Genomic DNA, 24,339 nt, shown 5'->3' on the forward strand with positions numbered 1-24,339 from the left:
TACAAATCTTGTTCTCTGCTGTTAAAGGCAGTCAGGATCTGAAAGATGTCAAGTCATTGCATGGGACATGTAATACATTCTCTGTTTCCCCACTCATTTTCTCCTTGCACAAGGTAGAAAAGAAAAGAAATCACAAAAAAACAAATGAAAGGACTGTTTCTTTCACTACATAATTTTGCTCTATTGCAAAGTTTATGAAGAAAGTCTCACGGGCTTAATATCAGGATTTTTTGGGGAAACCTAAGACTGTATGTTTGAAACTATACACTGTTTTTTAACTTTCTGCTAAGCCACCCAATTCCAACACAGGACTATTATCAAAGCAAGTCTATGCCACTGCGCTGTCCTCAAAGAAGCTGTCAGGACTGTGTCTTTACGGTACCTCTGTTAAAACAGAGAGCAGCCCCATCGTTCTGATTCATCTACAGTGGGAAACACGGAGTCTTCCCCAGAGCGCTGCACCCATGTGCTTGTTTATTGGTAGCAGGCCCAGGCTCTGGGTTGCTGATTATACAGTAAGCACCTGCCCATGGCTCAGGGCAGACTTCCTGTTCCAGCGCCGCAACTCTGCAATGAGATTTATGCAAACTGTCTCAAAGCTGTGATGTCACAGCCCCTGATAGACCCACGGGCTATCTCCCTTCTACAGACATTTAATAAAATCAGGAACTTCACACACAGCTCAGGAAGTTCACCTCAGAAACTATTAGGGCAAAGAATAAGAACTTGTTAGGGTCTTTCTCCTATCCCGAGATCCATCACAGCAAAAGGACTTCACGGAGTCCAAGGATCTCACTTTATTTTTTCTTTTTTTCCTTTCTCGTTTGTTTCATGTGATTTCTTCAAGTCACTTTTTCTGGATGTTTGAAAACTGAATTAAGAAAAATTCACTCCGAAGTTGGCTGAATGTTGCAAGCTTGCAAAATGGAAGGATTTCCCCTCATTCCCCCCGTGAGTATATGAGGTTTATTCCTAATACTGATCATTGGGATCAGTAGTGAAAGGCAAAGTAAACCAGGTTTATTATTCAAGAATATCTCTGGTTTGGTCTGTATTTGTAATGCCAGGAAGTTGGGCTTAGGTCAATATATAAAACCAGTGACAGCACTGCAATGAATGGGAAATTAACATTTCCTCCTGAAACTTGTATCTGATTTTTGATCTCCATTTGTTTTCACAGATTAAATGTATGGTATTGTTGTATAGTATGCGCATAGCAAGTCAGTACATCTTTTCCTTTAGTACTGGCTTTGTGATATAAGGCCGAGTCTTTCTTCATTGTAATTCTTAATAATCTGGAGTCTCTGACATAGCTTGTGTGTTTGACTATCTACCAATCTGCGAGAGAAGTGTTGCTGAATGCTGATTTTACATATTGCAGATTTTAGGACTCTCTGCTCTTTGCAGTGATGGCATTTAAGTCTGTAACTTACTATGAAAAACCATCACTTGTTATGAAAAACCAATTGGTGAATGAGAGTTAAAAATCCACACAGCTTAAGTGGGTCTTTCAGTGTGCTCTCTAAGATACAAACTTTTCTGTGTGCTTATGAGGCTGTGCTTATCATTTCTTTGTCTCTGAAACATTGTTACACTGCTGTAATTTATTGTATGGTGAGTTTGGAAGTAGTTTATGAAGCACGTAATGTCACTAACCTGTTCTTCAGAAACAAACCTGAATGGGAAATCTCTAAACAGACTGGGTAAAAGAGGCCCTAATTAGATTGTATGAAGTTTGTAGAAGCTGAAGAGATGTCAGATAAGGTGTTCTACTTGGCTTTTTATGTGGTAGATGACCTACAGTAATTGCTGTCTGTGTTTAGAAAACAGAAAGAGACAATGAAGATCCAAGAGTCCTTTTAACAAGACTTGTATGAATTCTTTTTGTCTTGCTAAGGACAAAAAGACATATCCTTGCTAAGGCTAAGGATGTGTTTCCTTATCTTCCACCCAGAGAGATAGCCCCTTGAGTTCCTTTCATGTCTGGTATCCATGCCCACTGAAAATATGTCTTCTTTTTGGGAGACCCTTTGTTCTAGCAGTTCACCGTCAGTGTCCCTGAAACCTCACATCTATCCAAAGGGTGAGAAGACCCTAAAAATCTTTCCTCTTTTTTTTTTTTTTTGCTTTACTTCACCGAATTGCCCAATGACTCTACTGTAAATGCGTCAGGACAGAAAGCTGAAAAGAAACTGAGAAAATGAAAAAAGTACACAGCGATTTCTCAGTACGTTACGTGTTGGACTTAAAATAAATTTCAAAAGAAACCCAAACCTTGTCCTCAACTACCCCAGAAGCCAGCATCTCCATTTAAAAAGAGTAAATAATTGTTAATTTTCTGTCCACTCATTCATTCATAGCCAAGTTTTCTGGACTCTCTTTTTTCAGCATTGAATTCCAGTGCACACACAGGATAAATAGAGTGAAAATCTAACACAGCCTGGCCCGCAGTTTGTGTTGCAGTTAATATTCTGGCTGAATTCTGTTCACATGAATGATACCACAGGCAGTGAAAACACAATTGTGTCCTACAGGAGCACTTGACAGGGCAATTTGTTCTTTATTTTTGTGGTTAAAGTGTTCCAGGATTAATCATTTGTGTTTCGTATTTTCAAAACTGTTTTAAGTGCATTTTGATCGCCGCAAGTTAGAGCCCCACACAACTTCGTTATAAATGTCTGTGCCTCCTGGGACTTTTTCAGAAGGGACCCATAAGCCCCTTTCTAGACAGGGGGTTCTGTGAAGCAATACTTCCCTCCACTGCCCCTCCTCTTTCAGTTGAGGGTGGTTCAGTAACTGCCTTTCTCTTGACTATGTGAGGAAACTCTTATCCTCCATTTGGAAAACACTGCTGGTTTAAATGGTCTAAGAGTATTGCATCTTTCTCTGAAGATAAGGACTTTTGTATGGAAAAGGTTTGCAAACTGGGCCCATGGTTTTCAGTGCATGACAGAATCTAATTGTGCTACAGAGCCAAAAATTATTAAGTCAAACAACTTTGCCTAAAGAGGGCCCCAGTTATATGTGAATCCCTAAGTAGCCACCTGTAGAAATCATAGCTTCAAATAGAAGTATATTCATGTGAGAACAAAAATGCCTTACAGAAAGCTCTGTTCCACATCACTGCATTGCCAGCATGGTCCAATGAGGCAGCCCCAGTGGGTGATTATGCTAATACCTTTACTCATCTCTTCTAAAATAGTTATACTGTAGTTTTTTTCCAAGGAAATATAGTTAATCTGGGCCTTCAAACTTGTCTCAGCAGCACATCATTGGAAACTGTGTGGAGTAATTCTGAATCACATGCCAGTGAATAGTTATGTTAGGATAACAAAAAAGGATCAACTTTTAGTGAATTTACAATCACCTGGAATCATCTGACAAAGTCTTGGTGAATACCAAGAATTTTCAGATTGCTATTCAGTTAAGTCCCTTGTATCTCTCTTAACCAATGTCAGCCAAAGCTTCTCCAAGTGGTTTTGTGGCTTTTCCCTTGGTTTTCAATGCAAAGAAGGAAGATGGTGGTAAATCTCCATTTACCAAAGCCTGCGACAGATAAAGTATTGTTTGTTGACCTCTTGCTTGAGGTTGGAATATGGTTTTAGATAATATGCTGTACCTCATGGCATGTACAAAAGGAGATATCAACTTCAGACCACAGCTATGAATAACAAAGCTTTCTGTGACTGTCTTAGATGAAAACAATTGACAGAACAAATGGCCATTGACATCAGTTAAATATTAAGTTGTAACATAAGCCATTCTTTGCTCTTTGTTGGGGGAAACAAAAACAGTTCAGTGTCATGGAAGTGCTGTTAGCAAGATGATGAAATGGGTGTGTGGGTGGGGAGGTTCCAGGGGCGGATGGGGCAAGTGGGTAAAGATTGGTACAAGAGGCAACAGCAGCACATGGTGAAACCTATTCTCAAACTAGAGAAAAAGCTTTTAATAAAAAAACAGAGAGAGATTAAAAACAGGTTCTTGGCAATAGTTTCTTTAACAAACAGAGGAAAATATCCCATTTTCCCATAGGATGGAGAAAATCAGAGACAGTACATTCTGTACCACCTCCTTTAGCCACCATCTGATTAAGTTCATGATACTTAAACTTTCAAATATTTAATATACATCTTCCCACATTTGTTACTGCACCCTTGAAGCTCAGGCAGCAAGATGGTAAGTGGTGCCAATTCAAGTCCTTTGTGGGGATGGATTAGTCTAGATTGCATGAGTTAGCAAAGATACACACATACATATTTTATCACATGGGTCACTGAGCAGAAAACAAATTCAAGGAAGAAAATTCCCACAATGTATAGCAATGGGATTTAAAGGCCCAGACTTTTAAAACTGGGTGTTAGAAAAATACAGTGATCTATGTAAAGGCAGACTGGTTTTTAGATGTTGAGTGTCTGCAATCACTCCACAGTTAGCCAAGTCTGTAAATATTAAGGGAACCACTTCTTTTTATTTAGCACACCTTCCTCTATCTCTGCTCATTGAATACACCTCTGAACTTGTAAAACTACCTTTTGAATGGTAGAAATACTTCATTCTCAGCTCCAAAATTGTAAGAAAGAATTGCCTGTTACAGTATATAGGACTGAAGTGGAGGAGTTTGGAGTATCTCAGAGAAGAAGAGACAACAAAGGGAGAACACAACTAGGAAAAGTCAAATGTTCTTTCCCATGCCTAAAATACGTATTGTTTATCTACTTTTGGACTGATGCTTGGCCTTCCTGCCAAGCTATACTTCTGTACAGAGTTTTTGTTGTAGCAGTGGATATTTTAGACATAGCAAATTAAGCTTAGATTGACAGGACCCTAATTTCTTTGGAAATCTATTTACTTCTGGCAGGATATTTATCAGAGACACAAGTTTTGATGTATTTAGGTATAAAATTTTGATAATTTCAGATTCTAGTATTTTAGTTAAAAAGAAATTATTTATATATAACTTTTTTAACCTCCATTTCTCCCAAAGAGTATGATGTGCAGTTTCCATTTGGACAGTGAAGTCTCTCCTTTCTCAGAGTATGAATGCTTTCCTTTGAGCTATCAAAACTTGACAATTCTGATATGAAGGTTAAAAACTGCATACATTGTTCAGGTTGACGTAATTTATCAGAAAGCACATATTTATGGAAAGAAAATAGAAGAGTGGGGTGAATTAATTTGAAAAGATAATAAAGAGTAGAAATTCCCTTCAGAACTTTATCCTGAAGGAAGCAAACCACAGTTGAAATACTTTTTCTTGTCAGAGATCGGAGTACACTACTGGTCTAAGGAATGGGGATGAGTGAATGCGTATAATCTGTCATGGTTAGAGAGAACACAAAGAAAATATGTAGAGAAACACCAGAAGCATCAGAGAGAATCCATGGTGTACTGTCTCCTTTGACCTTTGGGGAATAAGTTATACTTCCCATTAAACCTTCGTGTAGATGAAGGGCAAGTCTATTGGAATTTTATGGATTTGAAAAGGAAGACTGCACCTATGTCCTCTGGAGACCGGAAGTAAGATGAGTCCCTTCACTGGTATCCCTATAATTAAATGATTACTTCTTTTACTTAGTCTTGCCCTTATACTGTCTTTATTGTTGATTATTGTCTTCTCAGGAGTTTTCCAAAACAATTACCATCACCACCAATTATATTGGGAACAGACAGCCAGGCAATGGATTTGCGCCTGAGGGTTTCAATATTCCATGGATCTGATGCCCATGAACACCTTAATCCCCTCAAAATAAGCCTCTCTTTTTCTTGATGCAATTTCATCCATGTCATCCTAGAAATCACAGTCCTAGAAAAGGACAATCTTTAAATCCCCAAATTCCACCAGAGTGAACTGAAGGAGTTAACTCGAATTTAACAGCAGAGTTAATGAGCAGTGGTAACTCTGATGTAGTAGTCACCAGGAGAAAAATCTTTTCCTCCTGCCAGCTGCTTATCTACCACCTCCATCTGGATTTTAATGGCAGCTGCTGCCTTAGGTGTCGGGTTCTCCAGTAGTCTAGAGGAGGAAGAAAAAGAGAAGCTCACTTGCATTTCTGGCATGCTGTCACCGTAGCCTAAACTTGCAAAATGCTGGTGTACGAATAATGAGATAGATTTATGGAGGGGATATACAGATAGGCATATGAACGTATAAACAGGTAAACATTAAAAATATGCCCATCATTTAAGTTATTTTATTGTTTCAAATATTTGTCCTTTTCTTTTAAAATCTGAAGTTAGTAATGGAATAAAAATGCTTCTATTAGTACCTACAAGAAATAATTTCCTTTCAGAACACAAAGCAGAAGGCTTTTGAGTTCTACATTATTGTTGACACCATAAGAATTTGTACAGATTGAACTTAACTGGACCAAAGCTTAGCAAAGTCCTGTAAAGGACATTTCCCTGCTCTAAATCTTCATTCTCAAAAAAGAAAAACCAAGCATCAAATAAAGCAGCAGAATTGTGCACAACTAATAATAAACAGACCACCATTATTGAAACAACGTAAGATGTTAAAGAGTATTAACACTGGAGTACTAGGAGTGGGAAGGAAGACAAGTGGGAAAGTTACCCTATGTCAGCTGTTTTAAGATAGGAAGGGCTTTAATTCTACAGCTAAGCATCCAATAGGTCATGACTCAATATCTGCCCCACTTTTTAAGTCTTGTCTGTGCATACCTAACAGCCCTGTGCAGCTGATTTGAACCAGCAAACATTTACAGTTCATCTTGGAAAACAAAAGAGAAATAATATGTTTTTATGCCCCCTGTCAACACCATTACCCTCCTACAAACTGCCACCATTTAATGAGACCTCTTAAAAACACTCAGAAAATCGTCATTAGGCAAGACAAGTTTCTGCTTTCTCTTTTGTGCACAGGAGGAATAACAAATACCTGTCACTACCAAAGAGAAGGTTTCCCTGCTGTGCTGGTGTGATGGCATCCTGGCTTGTGGTTGATGTCCAAGACAGCTCTTTAAGCAGTACCTAGAGAAGGTTGGAGGGTGGGATATCAAGAACTTGTGTAATATCACGGGACAAATTGTGCCACACAGATTGGGTCTAAGGAGATGGATTATTTGTTTATCTTTTGCAAACTACTGTTTGGTGTCAAGCATTTTATTCCTGCTGTTTCAAAAAGAACTTGAAGCCTCCCCCTTCTTTCCCTAGGCAATATTAAATGTGTTGGCATCTCCCCTTCACCAACTATGAATAATTTTGAAGGGATTTGTATCATCTCACAACTCTAAAAATTCCTCTTCTCTTTGCAGCCCTCTGAAGATATGGTACCCTATGAGTCAGACCTCTACAGACAGCCCCATGACTATTACCAATATCTCAACAGTGATGGAGACAGTCACGGTGGTAAGTTAAAAAATACCTCCTTGGAGCATAAAGTCTCATGGGATACCACAGGAAAGACACTTTAGGACATTCAGGAAAAGAGCAAACGTTGCTGTGATCTATAATGTATAGGCTCATAATTTCAGTTCAGAAACCAACAGTATTTTAGTCTGCTTAATGGCACTGTTCCAATCCAGAACTGCAACATGGTTTCTCTGAAAGAGAATTTTAGAAAGCACTGAATAATTCAAGGAGCTTCTAGGACATTGCCAGGAAGGTGGGATCTCATGATCTCTATCCTGCATTATCTTCACTGTGGTTTTGCTTACCCCTGCAGATCAAAATTACTCTGCTTGATTCAGAGCTCTCTCATGACCTGGGTTTGTAATACTGTATTTCTTTTCTTGTGTTCCCATCTCCAACTGCTGTTTGCATAGGCCCTAGAACGCTCAATTTGTGCCTTTATTTTAATTATGTTTCTTTGTTATTTGTCCTTTTTAAACTCCTTTTTCAACTCCACATGTTTCTCTCTTTCTTTTGATCGCTTTTGCATGCTGCCACACCTAGCTTTAACTTTCACTCTTCCTCCAGTGCACCCAAGTACTTCCTCTCTCTAAACCTATGTAAAATTTCCTTGTAGAAGTAAACCTGGCTTAATATAAAAATACTGTATGATTATTTATTGCTTCAATTTATGCATGTGATTTCAAAGCTTTCTTGTCTTTATATTTTCATGTTATCTGTGCACTGGACTCTAAATCGTTGCAGACAGGAGAATCTTGCTTGGTGAATTTTGTCTCCTGTGCAATACAATGGTCCAACAACACCGCCCTGGAAATATCAGAGTCAATATTGACTCAGGAAGGAAAAGCACCGTTCTACTGTATCATTTGTGGCAGTCCCTTCAGATCCTGGAGTTTCCCTAAAAGACTCCCACTGATAGAGCAACTAGACCCATCACTGCTTAATTTAAGAGATCTAACAACTCCACAGCATAGCCCTGCTTTGTCTGTGGAAACAAAAGTTACATTGAGGGAGAGTAAGTTACAGAATAGGATTGTTCTGAGCATTTAACTGGAAAAGATTCCTACCTAAATTTGTTCTCTACATTGCATTTAAGAAAAACCTGTAATATTCTTTATGCCTGGAGACAAAGAATTAATTCAGTTGTTATAAGTTATCTCACGGCATCTGTCAAGTCACATGAATAAACCCCAGCAAATTCCACATGGAAATTCAGGGTTTTTACAACGTCTACCTGTTTACACACCCATAAAATGAGGATAATGTTTATTATCTCAAAAGGCAATTGTGACAATTAAACAAGGACTGTAAAAGATGTAGGAAAAAGCACTGGAAAATAACTTTTCTGTCATTAAACCTAGGTTACATAAAACAACAACATCCCTTTGTCTTTCATAATCTTATTATCACACCTGCTTTAATATCCATATTTTCTGTTGGAAGGCTGTTACTAAGCTAAACTGCTCAGATCATTGTGTTAATCATTATGTTAATGATCATTATGTTAATGTTAAAATCATTATGTTAATGATCTGATGATTTTTATTCATCATAATGAGCACAACAAAAACTTGCAATCACCTCTTTGAGTAATGTCCTAAGTAGTACTTAAACACCCACTTTGAACAGAAATTTGACTCTGTCTAGACTTGTGTTGCACTTGTCCTAAAGACCCAAAACCTTGTTGTTTAATGGTTTAGCTCCTACAGTAAGTGGTTATGAAAGAGGTAACTTAATCCCAGCCTGCACATTTCAATCAAATCTTTGTTTATGAAAGCACATGTAATGTAGTTGGTTGTGTCTAAATGTCTAAATGTCTAATACACCCTCTGCATGCCTGAATTGCTCACAGTCCAAAAGACCAATGAACAACCAAAGAATACAAATGAGAGTGAAAAGCACAAATTAGCATGTTTTGCTTCTTTCCTATTAACCCCGACAAACTCAACTTTAGCTTTCATTTTGTTAATGTGACAGAAATAGTGGGTCTTGAGAAGAGCCATGCAGAAGAGCAGGAAAGGGACACCATAAACTACTTTTAGAAGTATGTACTAAATGTTTAGAACAATGTGGGTAAAAGCACAATGACTGAAAAATGGTGGGGAAAAAGAATAAATAAGGTGCAGCAGTGGGACCAGTGAAGTGAAAGAGCTGAGAATATGATCAGATAGGATGAAAGAATAAGTAAGTAGGACAGAATTGTGAGAGAGATGTTCAGTTTGGGGTACAGTGTGATCACTGGCAATAAATCAAACATAATTTTGCAGGTCTACTCAATACCACTATGGACTTCAAAGAAAAGCTACCAGGTAAAGTAAATACATATTACAAATGGAATAATACTTCTGACTTTGCTGACAAGGGACTGCTAACAGAATAGAAGGTCTTGCTCAAGTGTCAGACTACCTCCCTCTCACTGTTAGCAAGTTAATTTTGTGACAGGAAGATGGCAATATCTAAAGATGTGTGCTACATGCATTACTGCCCCTTTTCTAGAACACAATGCTGAAAGCAACCCTATCTCCATGTTTACCTGAGTAGGCAGTGAAGTACACACAATAGCGTGTCACTAATTTAATGTGTAGATCATTGCAAATAAGTGAACAGTGAATTTAACAAGCAAAACCACACCATAAACATATCCACATGTTCATCACAATGTGCATTAGTTGCATTTATTTTGTATGCTGTAGTTTAACCATTTTGTAAATACTGTAATAAACACAGAAACACAGCCAAGGAGGACAGAAACTACAAGTGATCAGGTATTAGTCCATCACCCCGCCCTAAGCCTGTATGCTAGTAAGTCCGTAAATGTAATACAGCCTGTTTTGTAACACTAACGCAATCTTAGTAATTACAAAATTCCACAGCAGCTTTGTCTCTTAAGTTATTACTAAACTTCATGGGTTTAGTAAAAATCACTTTTTGTACGAAGCTGAATGCTGATGCTTGTTCACTTTGTTGCTGGCTTCATGGAACTTACTAGATTTCATGATCTGGGATTTTATTTTCATCCCACCATGGTAATATGATCATTCAAGAATCCCAGCTTTGACTTTTTTAGGATTTTTGCCCACACAGAAGTGGAGGAAAGTCCAAACATGTGAACCTTAGTCTCAAATGCTATATGGAAAATAGAAAGAACTCCAAACTTCATTTAAAAATCCCCTCACTTCAAAGCCATTCTCATGCTTTGCTGACTCATAGATTTTAAATATTTTGGCATTATTAAAATAATGACATTTGTGAAGTGAGAAGTAATAAAATCCTACTGTCGTTACAAACAAGACTGCTGCACTGCCTAGGAGCACAGCATTTCACTTAACAGAAAATAATCTGTACGGAATCTAGACATTAATTTTCCAGTGTCCTATTTTCCCAGCTTTTCTCAGATGAGCGAAACACAGTGAGAACATCAAAGCTGTGCAACAGGGCACTGTGTAAGAAACCCTCTCCTAGTTCTAATGTGTCGGAAAATCTCTACAGCCAGAGCAGAACCACTCGGAGATATTAGCTCAGGCCTCACAAGTACAGCCATGTCAACAAGTTGTCTCCTTGGTCCGGGCAGAGTGCTGTGCTGACAGAGCTGTCACATTTCCGGTTCAAGAGCTGGCTCATGAATTTCTGCATAGTTTTGTGCTGCGTGCTGCAGATATAGCCTATTACTCCACTTTCATTATAAATACCTTTCTTAAGCCTGTTTCGCATTCTAATTGCTGGCTCTAACATTATTCATCTATTAAAATAGGAGCAAAGCAATTCACAATGGTCAAAAGATGACTGAGAAAGTTCAGTCATGTTTTCTCACTTGTAGAATGAAAATCTACCTCTGTGGTAAATACTAACACAATGCCTTTAGGTCCACTGTTGCTTCCCAACAGGCTAACATCCTCCCTGCTACGAGAGGGAGCTCAGAGTTCATGATTGTCCTTCCTCTAACCTTTCATTACATACAAGACCAAAACAAACACCATCTCCATGTCTCTATAAGAGAGAATTTATTTCACATCCTCTTTCACTTCACATGAAATTTCTCATAATGACTCCATTGTGTAGCTATATCTTGGCTTTTAATGACATTTGCCTTTACCCAAAGAATAGACACTTTCCATTTCCAGAATTTTTCTCTCCTTTCTTTTTTCTTCCTTTCACCTTAACATTTTTGAGAGAACAGAATGGCTATTGTGCTGCTGACATAACAAAGTACATAGAATAAGTAGCTGCTGCTAACTCTAATAACTGCAGTCACGGATATTTAGAGGGGTTTTATGTTTTCATGAGCAATAATTTAGCCAGGCTGGTTAACTACAGAGGGGCTTGTAGAGACAGAATTTTCTCTTTTGATGTAACTAAACTAATATTGTTTTTCCTAAGCATCACTGTAAAATTACAGGTAATTTAGAAAGAAATAACAGCTTTAACTCCTGTCACAGCTTGAATATTTGGGCATAAGTTTGTGTTGAAGTAATTGCTGATATAGATTTATTTTGTAATGCATTAGTATTATGTGACTGCTGTTGAGTCCCTAAATGCTGTGCTATTAGTACTATGCTATTGTAGTATTTTAACAGCTGCACCTAGTTCCATGAAAAGGGAATTTGGTAATGACTAGGCTAAATAGCACACAGTGATTAACATGAATATGCATATATAGTGTTTCATAAGTTTTATTTGCCAAGAAGGAGTCTAAAAGAACACTTCTGTAGGCAGCAGGAACCTTGCCGTAGGCTTCAAAAATTGAAGTATAGAACCACAGAATCATAGAAGGGTTTAGCTTGGAAGAGACCTTAAAGCTCATCCAGTTCCAACCCCCCTGCCATGGGCAGGGACACCTTCCACTGGAGCAGGTTGCTCAAAACCCCATCCATGAGGACTAATAAAAAGATACTTCAGAAGAATCAGAAGTAGACACTCAGAGCACACACAAATACTCGTGGCTATGCTTGTAGGAAAGGTAGTGGGTTCTTTCTTGGCCACATAGTTACTGCCAGTAAGACATTCCACAGCTGAAGACCTGCCATTGACAGCCTCAAAGACTTTTGCCTGAGCTTTGTCATCCTCACAGCTGTGCATTGATCTCTTTGACTGTAGCAGATTATGAACGTCAAGGGGTCTTTGGAAATACCCATTGCCATCTGACAGAGGACTTTCTGCAGAAGGAGCAGAGTCAGGACGAGAGTATAGATTACTGGTGCAATGTATTCTCAACAATTTATTACACAGGGCTGTCCATAGTATACGGGGACTCAGTGGTTGGTTCTGCTTGAAGAAATCTGCAGTAATTTAGCTCAGAAAAAACACAAGTTAGTGTGGCTCAGTCTTCCAGTTAAACAAAACAGTTTCAGACTGAAAGTGCCCAAGTCCTTCTACAGGACACAGCTTTAGATGACCTTGGATTCAAACATACACACTCTGCCATTTCCTGGGTTGGAGCAGATGTGAATGTAAAAGTACCTGGGTACTTTGCACTCAGAAACCCTACTGTTTTACCAGAAAAAACAAAAGTTTTGTCTATCACTACAGCATGCAGAAGTGCATTGCGATTATACTTTTGGCATATAAAATCTGTATATAGCCACAGAAAGCACTATAGAACAAAGCAATGACAAAGTAATGCAGCAGCTCCCTGTGTGCTTTTGTAAGTACCTTTCCATCCCTTTCACATACAGTGACATGACTTATCCATGAATCAGAAAAGCAGGAAGGACAAAAAAAAGTAAGCACTGTGGCAAATGGTCTAATAGAACCTCCAAATAAGCTTCTATAGGCCTGATCCCTAAAGACAGCTAAAAGAGATTACAACTTCTCAGGTACCAATCACATACCAACTATGTTTGGTATAAGCATATCACTGAGTTCTCTCTAAAGGAAGCCACATTCAAAGTCACTATCCCAGATTTCAAATCCTCAATGGGATTAGATGTAACTGTTTGAAACATAAGTTGAGAAGGATGAGGAAACCGAATCTGAGAGAAAGAATGAAGCTGGTATTTAAGAAAAAATGTTCACTGCACAGTAGTATCCAGATAATGCCATACATAATATCATATTGCAGAATTAGACAATTGGCTCCTCTATAAACTCAGTACAACTACACATAGAATCATAGAATAGTTAGGGTTGGAAAGGACCTCAAGATCATCCAGTTCCAACCCCCCTGCCATGGGCAGGGACACCCCACACTAAACCATCTCACCCAAGGCTCTGTCCAACCTGGCCTTGAACACCGCCGGGGATGGCGCATTCAGAACCTCCCTGGGCAACCCCTTCCAGTGCCTCACCACCCTTACAGTAAAGAACTTCTTCCTTATATCCAACCTAAACTTCCCCTGTTTAAGTTTTAACCTGTCACCCCTTGTCCTGTCACTACAGTCCCTAATGACTAGTCCATCCGCAGCATCCCTATAGCCCCCCTTCAGTTAGTGGAAGGCTGCTATGAGGTCTCCATGAAGCCTTCTCTTCTCCGGGCTGAACAGTTGGTACAACATGTTCAGTTCTGTCCATCACATTATCAGAAGAATGGCAACAACTGGGAGCTTGGAGAAGAGCACAAGTGTGATGGGGGGGGGTTAATATACTGATTTATATTGAAAGACTGAGAGCTAAGTACATGCAGCAGGGTGAAGTGATAATTAGGAGTAGATTGTAAGACAAAATGATAACAAGCTGAAAATATTTGAAGGGTATAACAGAAATGATTTCTAGTAACACGAGGAAAGATAACTTGGAATAGTAAGATGTAAATTAAAACTGTTACATTGAATATCATTAAGAAATTTTGGCCATGCATAACATGATGCATTAAAAATTAAACTGTGAAAGATTAATTTCTAGCTTGGTCACAGTAGAAGACATGAGGTCGACTTTGATTTTACAGAACAGAGTGCACACAAATATGTATGTAATGATGCATGCAGCTGCTGTAAGAGAGAAACAGAATTTGCAATGCTTCACATTTCCTCCAGCAGATTTTAATTTTTGAGCAGCAAATACGATATTCTAAAACTGTTGGAGGCTTATTATTGAACTTAAAAAAACCCAGAAATTAAACCTGAAGATGACAGGGAATTTAAATTTAAACATAAATGCATCAGGAAACAGGAAAGTCATTATCTGAGGGGTTTTTTTATGTTTTTGAAAAAAAGTATCACAGACACTTCCTACATCCTGAAGAGATAAAAAAGGTAGAGAAAAAGTCTGTGTCAGAATTTAGCGTCACTGTAAGCAGTGTACACCAGACTGCTGCAACAGTTTATTCTTTTATTCTCTTGCATTAGTACTGAAAAACGTGTGACATCCCAACACATGCTTAGAGGAGCTATCTCACAAAGTGCTGTGTCTCTACTGCAGCATTCCTACACTTTTTCTAGCCAAGTAAAATAAGGACCGAAGATAATTGCAGAGAAGTCTGTACATTTGCTGCATCTCCTCATTTCCCATGCCATGAGAAAGAGTGTAATGAGACTATGGCGGTATGTAAACCAGTAGAATTTGTGGCTTCAAGAGGGAAAATGCAAGTCTGCTATGACCTCTTCTTAGGAAAGGTGCCAGCATTAATACCTTTCACATTTTATCCTAAATTATCACTGAAATCCACCTCTCCATCTGAAAGCATTCTTCTTGTTAAAATGGCCAGCCACAAGCATTTATGAGGTTAGGAAACGAAGGGATCTATATAGATTGTCACTAGAGAGAGACAAGTCAGCAAGAATGGTGTGGAGAGGGTGCAAAGCACAGCAACAGGAGAAGGAACTGATGCCAGACAGGTAAATGCCATGTTTCTTAATCTTGTAATGCAGACCATCTATTGTTATTTCTTTAGATCATTACTGGGAATACCATCCACACCACATGCACAGTGAGTTTGAGACCTTTGGAGACAATCACTTCACGGAACTGCAGAGTGTACAGCCTCCCCAGCTGCAGCAGCTGTACAGGCACATGGAAATCGAACAAATGCATGTCTTGGATTCTACAATCCCAACCACACACATTGGACTCAACCACCAGGTATGGTTATCAGCCCTTTCTCAGAATATAGGATGGTCATTAAGGGTCAAGAAAATAACCTGTCAGGGAATGCATGCTCTTATGTGAAATAGATTTTGCCCTCAGCATAAAAAGGACATGGAACTGTTGGAACAAGTCCAGAGGAGGCCACAAGGATGATCAGGGGACTGGAGCACCTCCCGTATGAAGACAGGCTGAGAAAGTTGGGGCTTTTCAGCCTGGAGAAGGCTTCGTGGAGACCTCATAGCAGCCTTCCACTAACTGAAGGGGGGCTAATCATGCTGCAGATGGACTAATCATTAGGGACTGTAGTGACAGGACAAGGGGCAATGGGTTAAAACTTAAACAGAGGAAGTTTAGATTGGATATAAGGAAGAAGTTCTTTCCTGTGAGGGTGGTGAGGCACTGGAATGGGTTTGCCCAAGGAAGTTGTGAATGCTCCATCCCTGGCAGTGTTCAAGGCCAGGTTGGACAGAGCCTTGGGTGAGATGGTTTAGTGTGAGGTGTCCCTACCCATGCACAGGGCGGTTGGAACTGGATGATCTTAAGGTCCTTTCCAACACAAACTATTCTATGATTCTATGATTGCTGAAATCAGTTACATAAGTTCTTACTGCACAAGCACTTGATATAAAACTCTACATTCACAGGACAAATGTGGTTTAAGCATTCCTTTTATCTGGACAAGAAGGAGTCAAGTTCCTCAAACTGTGCCTGAAAAGATCATTGCGTTCTCTGGAGGTTTTTGAAATGTCAAAATTTTATTTCATTTAGAATTAAAATCAACTGTTCTGAAATTCTGAAGAGGACCTGGACCTGAGAAGCTGTGCATTATCATAGCAAGGGTATCCATGGCTACTAGGAAGGCTTCTGAGCCTTAAAGTAGTAGAGAAGTTTAAAATATTTCCAAGCAACCCCTACAATTTTACATGACCTGTACAAGAAATGCTAACACAGATAGGTCACTGGTAATTTTACCACAGTGAGAAAGGCTAAGGACAATCTGCTTCTGTTTTGCCTGAAAATAAATAAGTCACAAGCCAAACCACACTGTCTTGCTGAGATTTTACCTGAAGCCAGTCATTTCCCTGTAAAAAAAAGATACTCCATTGTGCAGTAAAGATAGTCACCAGAGTGCCAAGGAATCCTTATATAAAGCTGAAGTTATGAGGGTTTCCATCATGCTCAAAGATACTAAGCAAAGTGGGTGTGGAGATCACTTTTTACCTTGATCCTGCAAGAATATGCCCAAAGTCATTACCAGGAGTGGTAAGGAAGCTGGGTGATCTTGTGCTAAGGAGTATCCCAAGGAAGGCAGCTGTGGTACATACAAGACAGAGCAGGACTGAGGCCAGACTGGTTACTGCTGGTTACAGTGCTGCATATGATGGTGCCATTGCTGGAGTTTTGTGAGGGAAACTGCATGCATGGACTTGTCATTTTGAGCTTTTTATGTTCAAAGCAAACTGAAATTTGGTACAAATAATCTAGTAGTCAAAAACAAAGAAAAAAGTTGAGTGAATAAGTTAACACTGTCAACAGGAAACTGACTGACTGCAAGCCATCAAACTTGCCACCTATTACTCAGAAAAAAATCAGGAATAGAACAGAAGATGTAGATACAAACAAAGAATTAGGAACAGAAAGTTACAAATATAAAAAATGCTTCATGGAACAGCAGTCTGTGGGAAGCTTCAAGTTGTTTCAGTTGCTCACTGCAACTGCTAACACATAGTGACTGACCGTTACCTCCAACCAAAGGCGAAGAATAAACACCAGCCCTTTATGGATGTCTTTGGAAGTATCACCAGAAACCTAGAGCGTGCTTCTGCTTATCCCACTTTATTCTACTCAGTTATCACCCTTCATTTCAGGACAAAAGACAGACAATTTATATTGTTGCCACTTTCGGTAAAGAGCATTATGCTTTCTCTGCCCCAACCAGTACCAAACTGCAGAAGATAATAGTAGGTAAAATTCACCACTACCCTCCTTGTCTTTACCAGTTGGGGATCTTTGGCTTTTTACTTTAACTTGCTCACGTAAGTGGTACTTGGCATGCTCTGAGGTTCAAACTTAGTCTCAGCCACAGTCCTAGGCAACAGATACTATTAGTCAAGGCATTTTCAAAGAAGCAGAAGCAGGAAGCAACCTTTAATCCTCTGCTGAATTTGCCAGTTACTAACTGCACCCGTCTTGCCGTGCAATATCAGATCTACAGTGAATAAAGGAAGAACTTGAAACGATATTTCTCTAATTATCTGTTGATAACACTTCATTTTGTGAAATCAAATTTGAGGCTCAAGCTGTTCTTGGACAAGATTTCTTTAAAAAGTTGTGTCAGCCTGTCAGCAGGTGATCTCACACATAATAAATTGAGAAAGGAATAATCAGTCTGAAGGAAGAATGAAAGAAAAGGTGGAAAACTGTAAAGAGATTTAGAAAGAGGAAAATCACAAATGGATGCCACAGACCCTGAGACAGCACCAGGATACAGAAAATAGCTAGCAGCTTCTTTAAGCTTTCTCTATCCAGAGCTGCATTAGTAACCTGGCTCTTTCACACTCACTATCAGGTCCTCTGTAGCATAGCTGTGTGACAGTGTATGTATTGACCTGTGCTGTGTTTTAGGCACAAAGCAAGTGTAAGCAAAACTACAGGCAGAGAAAGTAGGCACAGCGTGGGGGAAGCTTACACAACTCCCCAGCTTGGCCTCTGCAACTCCCTTTGCTGGTGAGACACCATTCCCCCTCCTTCCTGCGCAGTTCTCTGCCACTGTCCCCTTCCAGCCCCAGACAAGTGGTTTCCTTACTCCCAGCACCACCCACATTATAGATGATGCGCTCTAGGCATCCACAACCATTTTCTCTGCAGGAGCACCAAACTCACTGTAAGACATTATCCCACCTTCTCATTCTCCTTCCCCCATGGCACTGTCCTCTCCCTTCCTTCTTACCCCTGGGCTGCAGCTTTATTAACTGTAAAAACCTAAAGGTGATTCTGCGGTGAGGGCTGAAGTTTCGCTCTTGGGGATCTGACAGGAAGCTTGCACACACTCTTACCCAATCCTGGCCTTCCTGCCAGATCGCCTCCAGCCAATGTGCTAACTCATTAACCGCCAGCCGCTGCACCCCAAAACCAGCCCGTGGCCCACACTCCTTATTGGGACATTTCAAGCTGGTGCAAAACTCATCTGAAGAGCACCATCCTGCAGGGCCAGATGTGGGGTGGGTGGTGTGACTCATGAACACCCGCTCCACGCTTCAGTGCATAAGGTCCCCTGGGAAGGGAGTCAGGTTCAAGACATCCTTTCTTGGTTGAGGGAAGGAAAAGTGGTTCAAAAGGAGCTCGCCTTCCAGAGCTATCAATCTGGCCCATGTAATGAAACCCACCTTCTATATGCTGCTGGGCTTCAGGGGTGTTGTTTGGTTTTCTTTTAATGTAGGAATTGGGTTCTTGCTCCCCGTCCCTCAGACTGATCTGTTTCTCATTCTTAAATAAGAAGCTGCAATAGTTCATGGCAATGGAGCTGGTAAAGGGTCTGGAGAATAAGTTTTATGAGGAGTGGCTGAGGGAACTGGGGTTGTTTGGTCTGAAGAAGGCTCAGAGGGGACCTTATTGTTTTCTACGACTGCCTGACAGGAGGTTGTAGTGAGATGAGGGTCAGTCTCTTCTCCCAGGACAAGGGGAAATGGCCTCAAGCTGCACCAGGGGAGGTTTAGACCAGATATTTGGAACAAATTCTTCCCCAAAAGGTGCTCAGGCACTGGAACAGGCTGCCCAAGGTAGTGGTGGAATTGTCATCCCTGGAGTGTTGATGAGGCCCTTAGTGACATGGGTTAGTGGTAGCCTTGGTTGTGCTGGGGAATGGTTGGACTTGATGACCTTTAAGGTCTTTTCCTGGCTGATTCTATGATTCTATGATCCAAACTGGTCACAATCTCTAACAAACCAAATTATAACTGAGAATTTACAGAACAGAGGTATATTCCACACTGTCCTGACAAGATCTCTATAAAAGGGCAAGACAATTTAGCACAAAAACTTGTTTGCTAGCTTTGCAGATGAGAAATCCCCATTAACAGGGTATTTTTAGAGAGCCATTTTGGAAAAGAGAATGTGAGACAATGTGATATATCCTTTACCCTAGTGCTAAGGCTATTCGCCTCCTCACAGGGGAAATTCAGGACAGGAAGCTGACAGACCCATGTAACCTCATCTCCAGAGCTGGATGCAGTCCAGTGGGGATTCAGTGGTGTTGGAAGGTACTATGCCTTAGAAATGGAGAGGACAACAAAGCCAAAACCAGTCCAAGCAGCCATGTAAGGGCAGAACTGTTCAGCTCTTTCAAATTTAAAAGAGCAGTTCCAGAAGACCTGTGTAAGGAAAAAAGTTGTTCTCAAAAGCAGTTTTACACTGAGGATAGGCAGCAGGGATCACAAACTTATTAGGAAGAATGCTAGCTCTGGGGAGGTTTGAAGGAAGAGGGGCAATATCACTTACATAGGATATAACATAAGGGAAAGATCTGACTTTGAAAAATTTATTCCTTCTTCCCTCATGTAAACATGCATCTTTGTGCATGTATAAGTGTTGACTGTTAGGTGGAAGAGTTTCTTATTGCATAGTATTTATTATAAATGTCAACAACTACATCACTCAGTATTACCCTGAACAATCTCATGTATCTCTTATTTTCTCCTCCCTTTTCTCTGTAACTTTTTCCATGCCCCACTCTGTCACTACCTCCTGCCTCTACTACTCTTTTCTCCCAAAGATGTCCTATTTGCCTCGGATGTGCCTACAGTACTCCTCTCCACTGCAGCCCAGTTCTGATGAGGAGGACATAGAGAGGCAGAGCCCCCCGCTGGAAGTATCAGATGGGGAGACTGATGGTGTGGACCCTGGGCCTGGAATTATGCATGGAGAAACAGGTTAGTGAAGACAGAGGGACTTCATCAAGCTATGTGCTGAGCAGCTGTTATGTTACCGTGATGATAGCTAATAAAGCTGTAGAACTGCTGTAATAGTATTTTATCCCACTGCCAAAACTTCATGTTCTCTGATTCTTTGCACTCTCCAGTCCTGAAAATCTTTTATGACCATAACTGTGTCTATATCTCAAATCCCATTTATTCACGTACTCTCACCTCCTTCTTCTGCCTTGCTTATTCAGGCTTCCAGAATGGATAATGGCTTTTGCCATTTATACTGCAATTTCTATTAACAGATGGGAAATCCAAGGCAAGAAGGTCAAGGAACTGATCTTTAAAGACATTTAGCTCTGTTTGCTCAATTCCTGAAAGACAGGTTCTGTATAACCTGCCCAAATTATCTTCAGATGGTTTCAAATTAGGAATGCTTTTCAGTTGGCTTCAAATTAGAAATAAATTTCAGAACAAAGACTTGGCCTTTTGAATTCCTAATTCTTCTTTCTTTTGCCTGGTACATCAAGCTACATTATGCTCTCACAACTATAACACTGCCTATTGTTATAAACATTGCAAGCTGAAGCAGTTACATGACTAGCTAGCTAAAAGTTAGAGCTAGCTAGCTAAAACAGTTATATGAATTACATACTTTCTGCTGTTTCAGCAGGGTCTACCTGCTAATCCTGATGCTCCACTGCCTTTCTTCTTTGACTCTCACACAGGCAGCAAGAAGAAGATACGTCTGTATCAGTTCCTTCTGGACCTTCTTCGCAGTGGAGACATGAAGGACAGCATCTGGTGGGTGGACAAGGAAAAAGGTACTTTCCAGTTCTCCTCCAAACACAAAGAAGCATTGGCACATCGCTGGGGCATCCAGAAAGGCAACCGCAAGAAAATGACCTACCAGAAGATGGCACGGGCTTTGAGAAACTACGGCAAGACAGGGGAGGTGAAGAAGGTCAAGAAGAAGCTGACCTACCAGTTTAGTGGAGAGGTGATGGGAAGGGGGGTCACTGATAGGAAGCATTATCCTCACTGAGGCCACGGGACCCTAAGCAAGAAACATATTAAGACCTCCTGGCTGGATACCAGCAGAGGAGATGGACGTATCTTTCTCTTTGCTTCCTGTGCCCCCTTCTCTGCCTTTAAATGGCATTTACCATCAGATGTTTCTGGTACGAATTTCCTTCTTCGGCATCTGAGAATCCTAAACGTGACAGAATTCTTTGCTTCCATCCTACAAGTTGGACAGAGTCGGGAAATTTAAACCATGTACAAATATATTATTGTCAGGATTTTTTGTTGTTGTTGTTGTTGTTGTTTGATTGTATTGTAACTAAAGAATACAGCTGATGAGGTTTTGCCTTCAAAGGTGGTGCTGTGTCATTCACAGTGACACTGCATTAGCTTACGGCTTTCAAACTAGCATTAATACAGGCTCTGCCGCAGCTCTCACAGCTAGAGAGAAGTTTGCAGATCTTGGAATGATACTCGTTCTTTTAAATAGTAATAACATGTACATATTTAATAAAATTTGATATAATGAAGTTGTGATGTTTGCATAATAAATGATTGCTTCACAAACAGACGTCACGTGCGTTCAGTTATGCAGATACAAGTTTATGTGTGGTACCTGAATGAAAAGCACACTGGGTTATAGGGTTTTATCTATCTGTCACTACTTCTTCATTTACTTAGAAACACCTTCAATGTTGTCAAACTAATTAACAAAGATAACAGGTGAGATACATTACTATGAAAAAGACTTCAATGATGAAGTCCATTTTAAAATACATATATCAGCACAAATTTTTCCTGTGCAAATGAGCCCTGCCAGTTGAATAATATCTCTTCACTTATACCAAGAATGGCATTTATAGCTCTATCCGGTTCAGAACATAACAATTAACCATATTCTTCTGTGGTTTCACTCATTTTCCTGCTCCTGTTCTTTCCTTTTCCTTGCTTACCTCCACAGTAGTATCTTGAGTTTACTTATGAACCTTTCTGGGAAATAAGTTGTTTTTAATCATGTCTTTGCAGAATTCTAGCACAAAAGGTTGTCAAGCTTTTGACTGTGGATTTTCATCCCTACTGTAAAACAATTAATAGTAACTAATAACAATTCCATTGCATAGATTACACTCGATATGCAAAATAAAGGAACATTCAACCACTGAGATACCACAGTAAAGTTTCCCAGTATACCTAAACACAGAAAAGTCAACCAACACTGAGAAAATTAGCATTTTAATTTTTAACATTATTTAATATATCTCAGTTGTGTTCAAGCACTCAGAAATCAGGAAACATCATCATGATTCTTCCAAATAGAGGAGTTGCAATGAGATTGGTCTAGAATGGAGGGGTCTTCTTTAACAATATTGAAATTAAGAAGAATACATCAAATATAACAACTTGGAAGTCGTAGCTCAGTAATGTAACTAACTTGAAGCTTTTCAGAGCTTGCTCCTCACTGAAACCAGAAATAGTTGAAAGTGATGAGCTTCTTACAGACGTGAGTTCTCGAAATGACATCTAAATGAAGTCAGTTTTGTCTACATAACAATCACTGGGGAAGTGAAGAGGCTGGTGACATCACTGGGCTACAGTGTTTGTTGGAGCCAAACATTAAAAATCACAGAGTACTTCTCAGTTCATGAACACCTTAAATACATCAATCGATGCCAGAAATCAGCTGAAGGTTAAAAGTGGGTGAAGATGTCAGAACTTTCTCTATCCAACACAAGAATAAGAAATAAAAATAGTCTTTCAGTCTCATAAAAAATCCTGCAACCCAACTTTTCTTTAGTGTTCTTTGAGGACCATGTATACTTTCCAAGTCATATGTTTTATTCAATTAAGGATAGGATATGCCAAAGCTGTGAAACAATTTAAGAAGACATTTCGTTTCTAAAATTGTAATCTAAGAACTTACTTCCTATAGGACACAATGTCATACTCACTAAAGTAAACACACATAAACGACGTCTGCATCCATGCTGCAATTGTAGGATGGAAACTGAAGATACTGAAGTTAAGCTCTCCGAAGCCTGGAACAACACTCAACACTGACATCATTAGGGTTTCCTCAATGCTGAGCTAGAAATTCAGGACTCTTCTGCTTGGTACTGATGATGACTCTCCACCACTGACTTGCTACTAGAAAGAGGCATTTGCCTTCACAGAATCATAGAATAATTTGCATTGGAAGGGACTTTCAAAGGTCATCTAGTTCAACCCCTCTGCAATGAGCAGGGACACCTTCTACTAGATCAGGTTGCCCAGAACCACATTCAGCTTGGCCTTGAATGTCTACAGGGATGGCACATCCACCACCTCTCTGGGTAAGACTTAAAGAGTTGATATTCAAGAAAACTAGAGGATTAATTCCTCTCTTAATAAAAATATCTTTATCATAAACAGCTTGAAAAGCAGAACTGATCATTCTCACTATAATTTGGAGGAGAAGGATCATTTCCTCTTACAGGAAAGCTATGATGACTGAAAAGAGCTAACTGGTGAACAACTTGTGGAGATGTTTAGGATAACACAAAAGCCATTTTAAGCTTGTCAAAAAGCCTTCTTACATCTCAGAGACCTAGTTTTCCATTTGCTTATGTAGAAAACAAATAAATGTTAGAGAAATAATACTAAATCAAAATAAACAAACAGAAACAATAAGAACCTTTACATGATTTGAGCAGTGTGCGTTACTATAAAATATTGTTATAAAGCAGCTACTTGCACTTGAATTGAAGAATTTGCATTTTAGACTGGTTTTGGCCACAAGTCACATGGAAATGGAAACAGAAGAATCTGAGGAAAACTATTCCTGGAGATGGTATTATTTATAATTAAAATGATTCTAAAAATACTATTGAATATACTTTAATGAGCAGGATTAAAGTTTTCTTTATCTCCAAAGTTGAATTCTTTTTCTCTTCCTCTTGTTAATGCTTTGAAATACTGTTTCTAAAAATATTCACTCCCCATCTGTTTCTGGTTAGGTTTTTCATCTGTGGCA

At 39.6% G+C, this 24,339-nt stretch overlaps 1 protein-coding gene across 4 annotated transcripts; it reads left to right on the forward strand.

The window, feature by feature from the left end:
- Positions 1-634: 634 nt before the first annotated feature.
- Positions 635-21,900, forward strand: SPI1 (Spi-1 proto-oncogene). Of its 4 annotated transcripts, none has more exons than XM_065685217.1 (6): positions 635-951; positions 7,272-7,365; positions 9,636-9,677; positions 15,194-15,381; positions 20,207-20,315; positions 21,035-21,900. In XM_065685217.1, exons 1-6 carry the CDS (start codon positions 907-909, stop codon positions 21,349-21,351), a joined length of 795 nt encoding a protein of 264 aa, XP_065541289.1. In that variant the 5' UTR covers positions 635-906; the 3' UTR covers positions 21,352-21,900. The 4 variants fall into 4 exon arrangements, with proteins under 4 accessions (XP_065541289.1, XP_065541290.1, XP_065541287.1 ...); XM_065685215.1 differs by having other exon boundaries at positions 637-951; positions 20,159-20,315; XM_065685218.1 differs by lacking the exon at positions 9,636-9,677.
- Positions 21,901-24,339: the final 2,439 nt, after the last annotated feature.

This window comes from Lathamus discolor, chromosome 6 (genome assembly GCF_037157495.1).
Source record: "Lathamus discolor isolate bLatDis1 chromosome 6, bLatDis1.hap1, whole genome shotgun sequence".
Classification (NCBI taxonomy): Eukaryota; Metazoa; Chordata; class Aves; order Psittaciformes; family Psittacidae; genus Lathamus; species Lathamus discolor.

Excerpts from the sequence above, each read along its gene's own strand:
- SPI1 (XM_065685215.1), top strand. The coding sequence starts at position 907 with ATGTTGCAAGCTTGCAAAATGGAAGGATTTCCCCTCATTCCCCCC. Across the intron at positions 952-7,271 it reads GATTTCCCCTCATTCCCCCC|CCCTCTGAAGATATGGTACC; the intron begins GTGAGTATATGA and ends TTCTCTTTGCAG. Across the intron at positions 9,678-15,193 it reads CTTCAAAGAAAAGCTACCAG|ATCATTACTGGGAATACCAT; the intron begins GTAAAGTAAATA and ends TTATTTCTTTAG.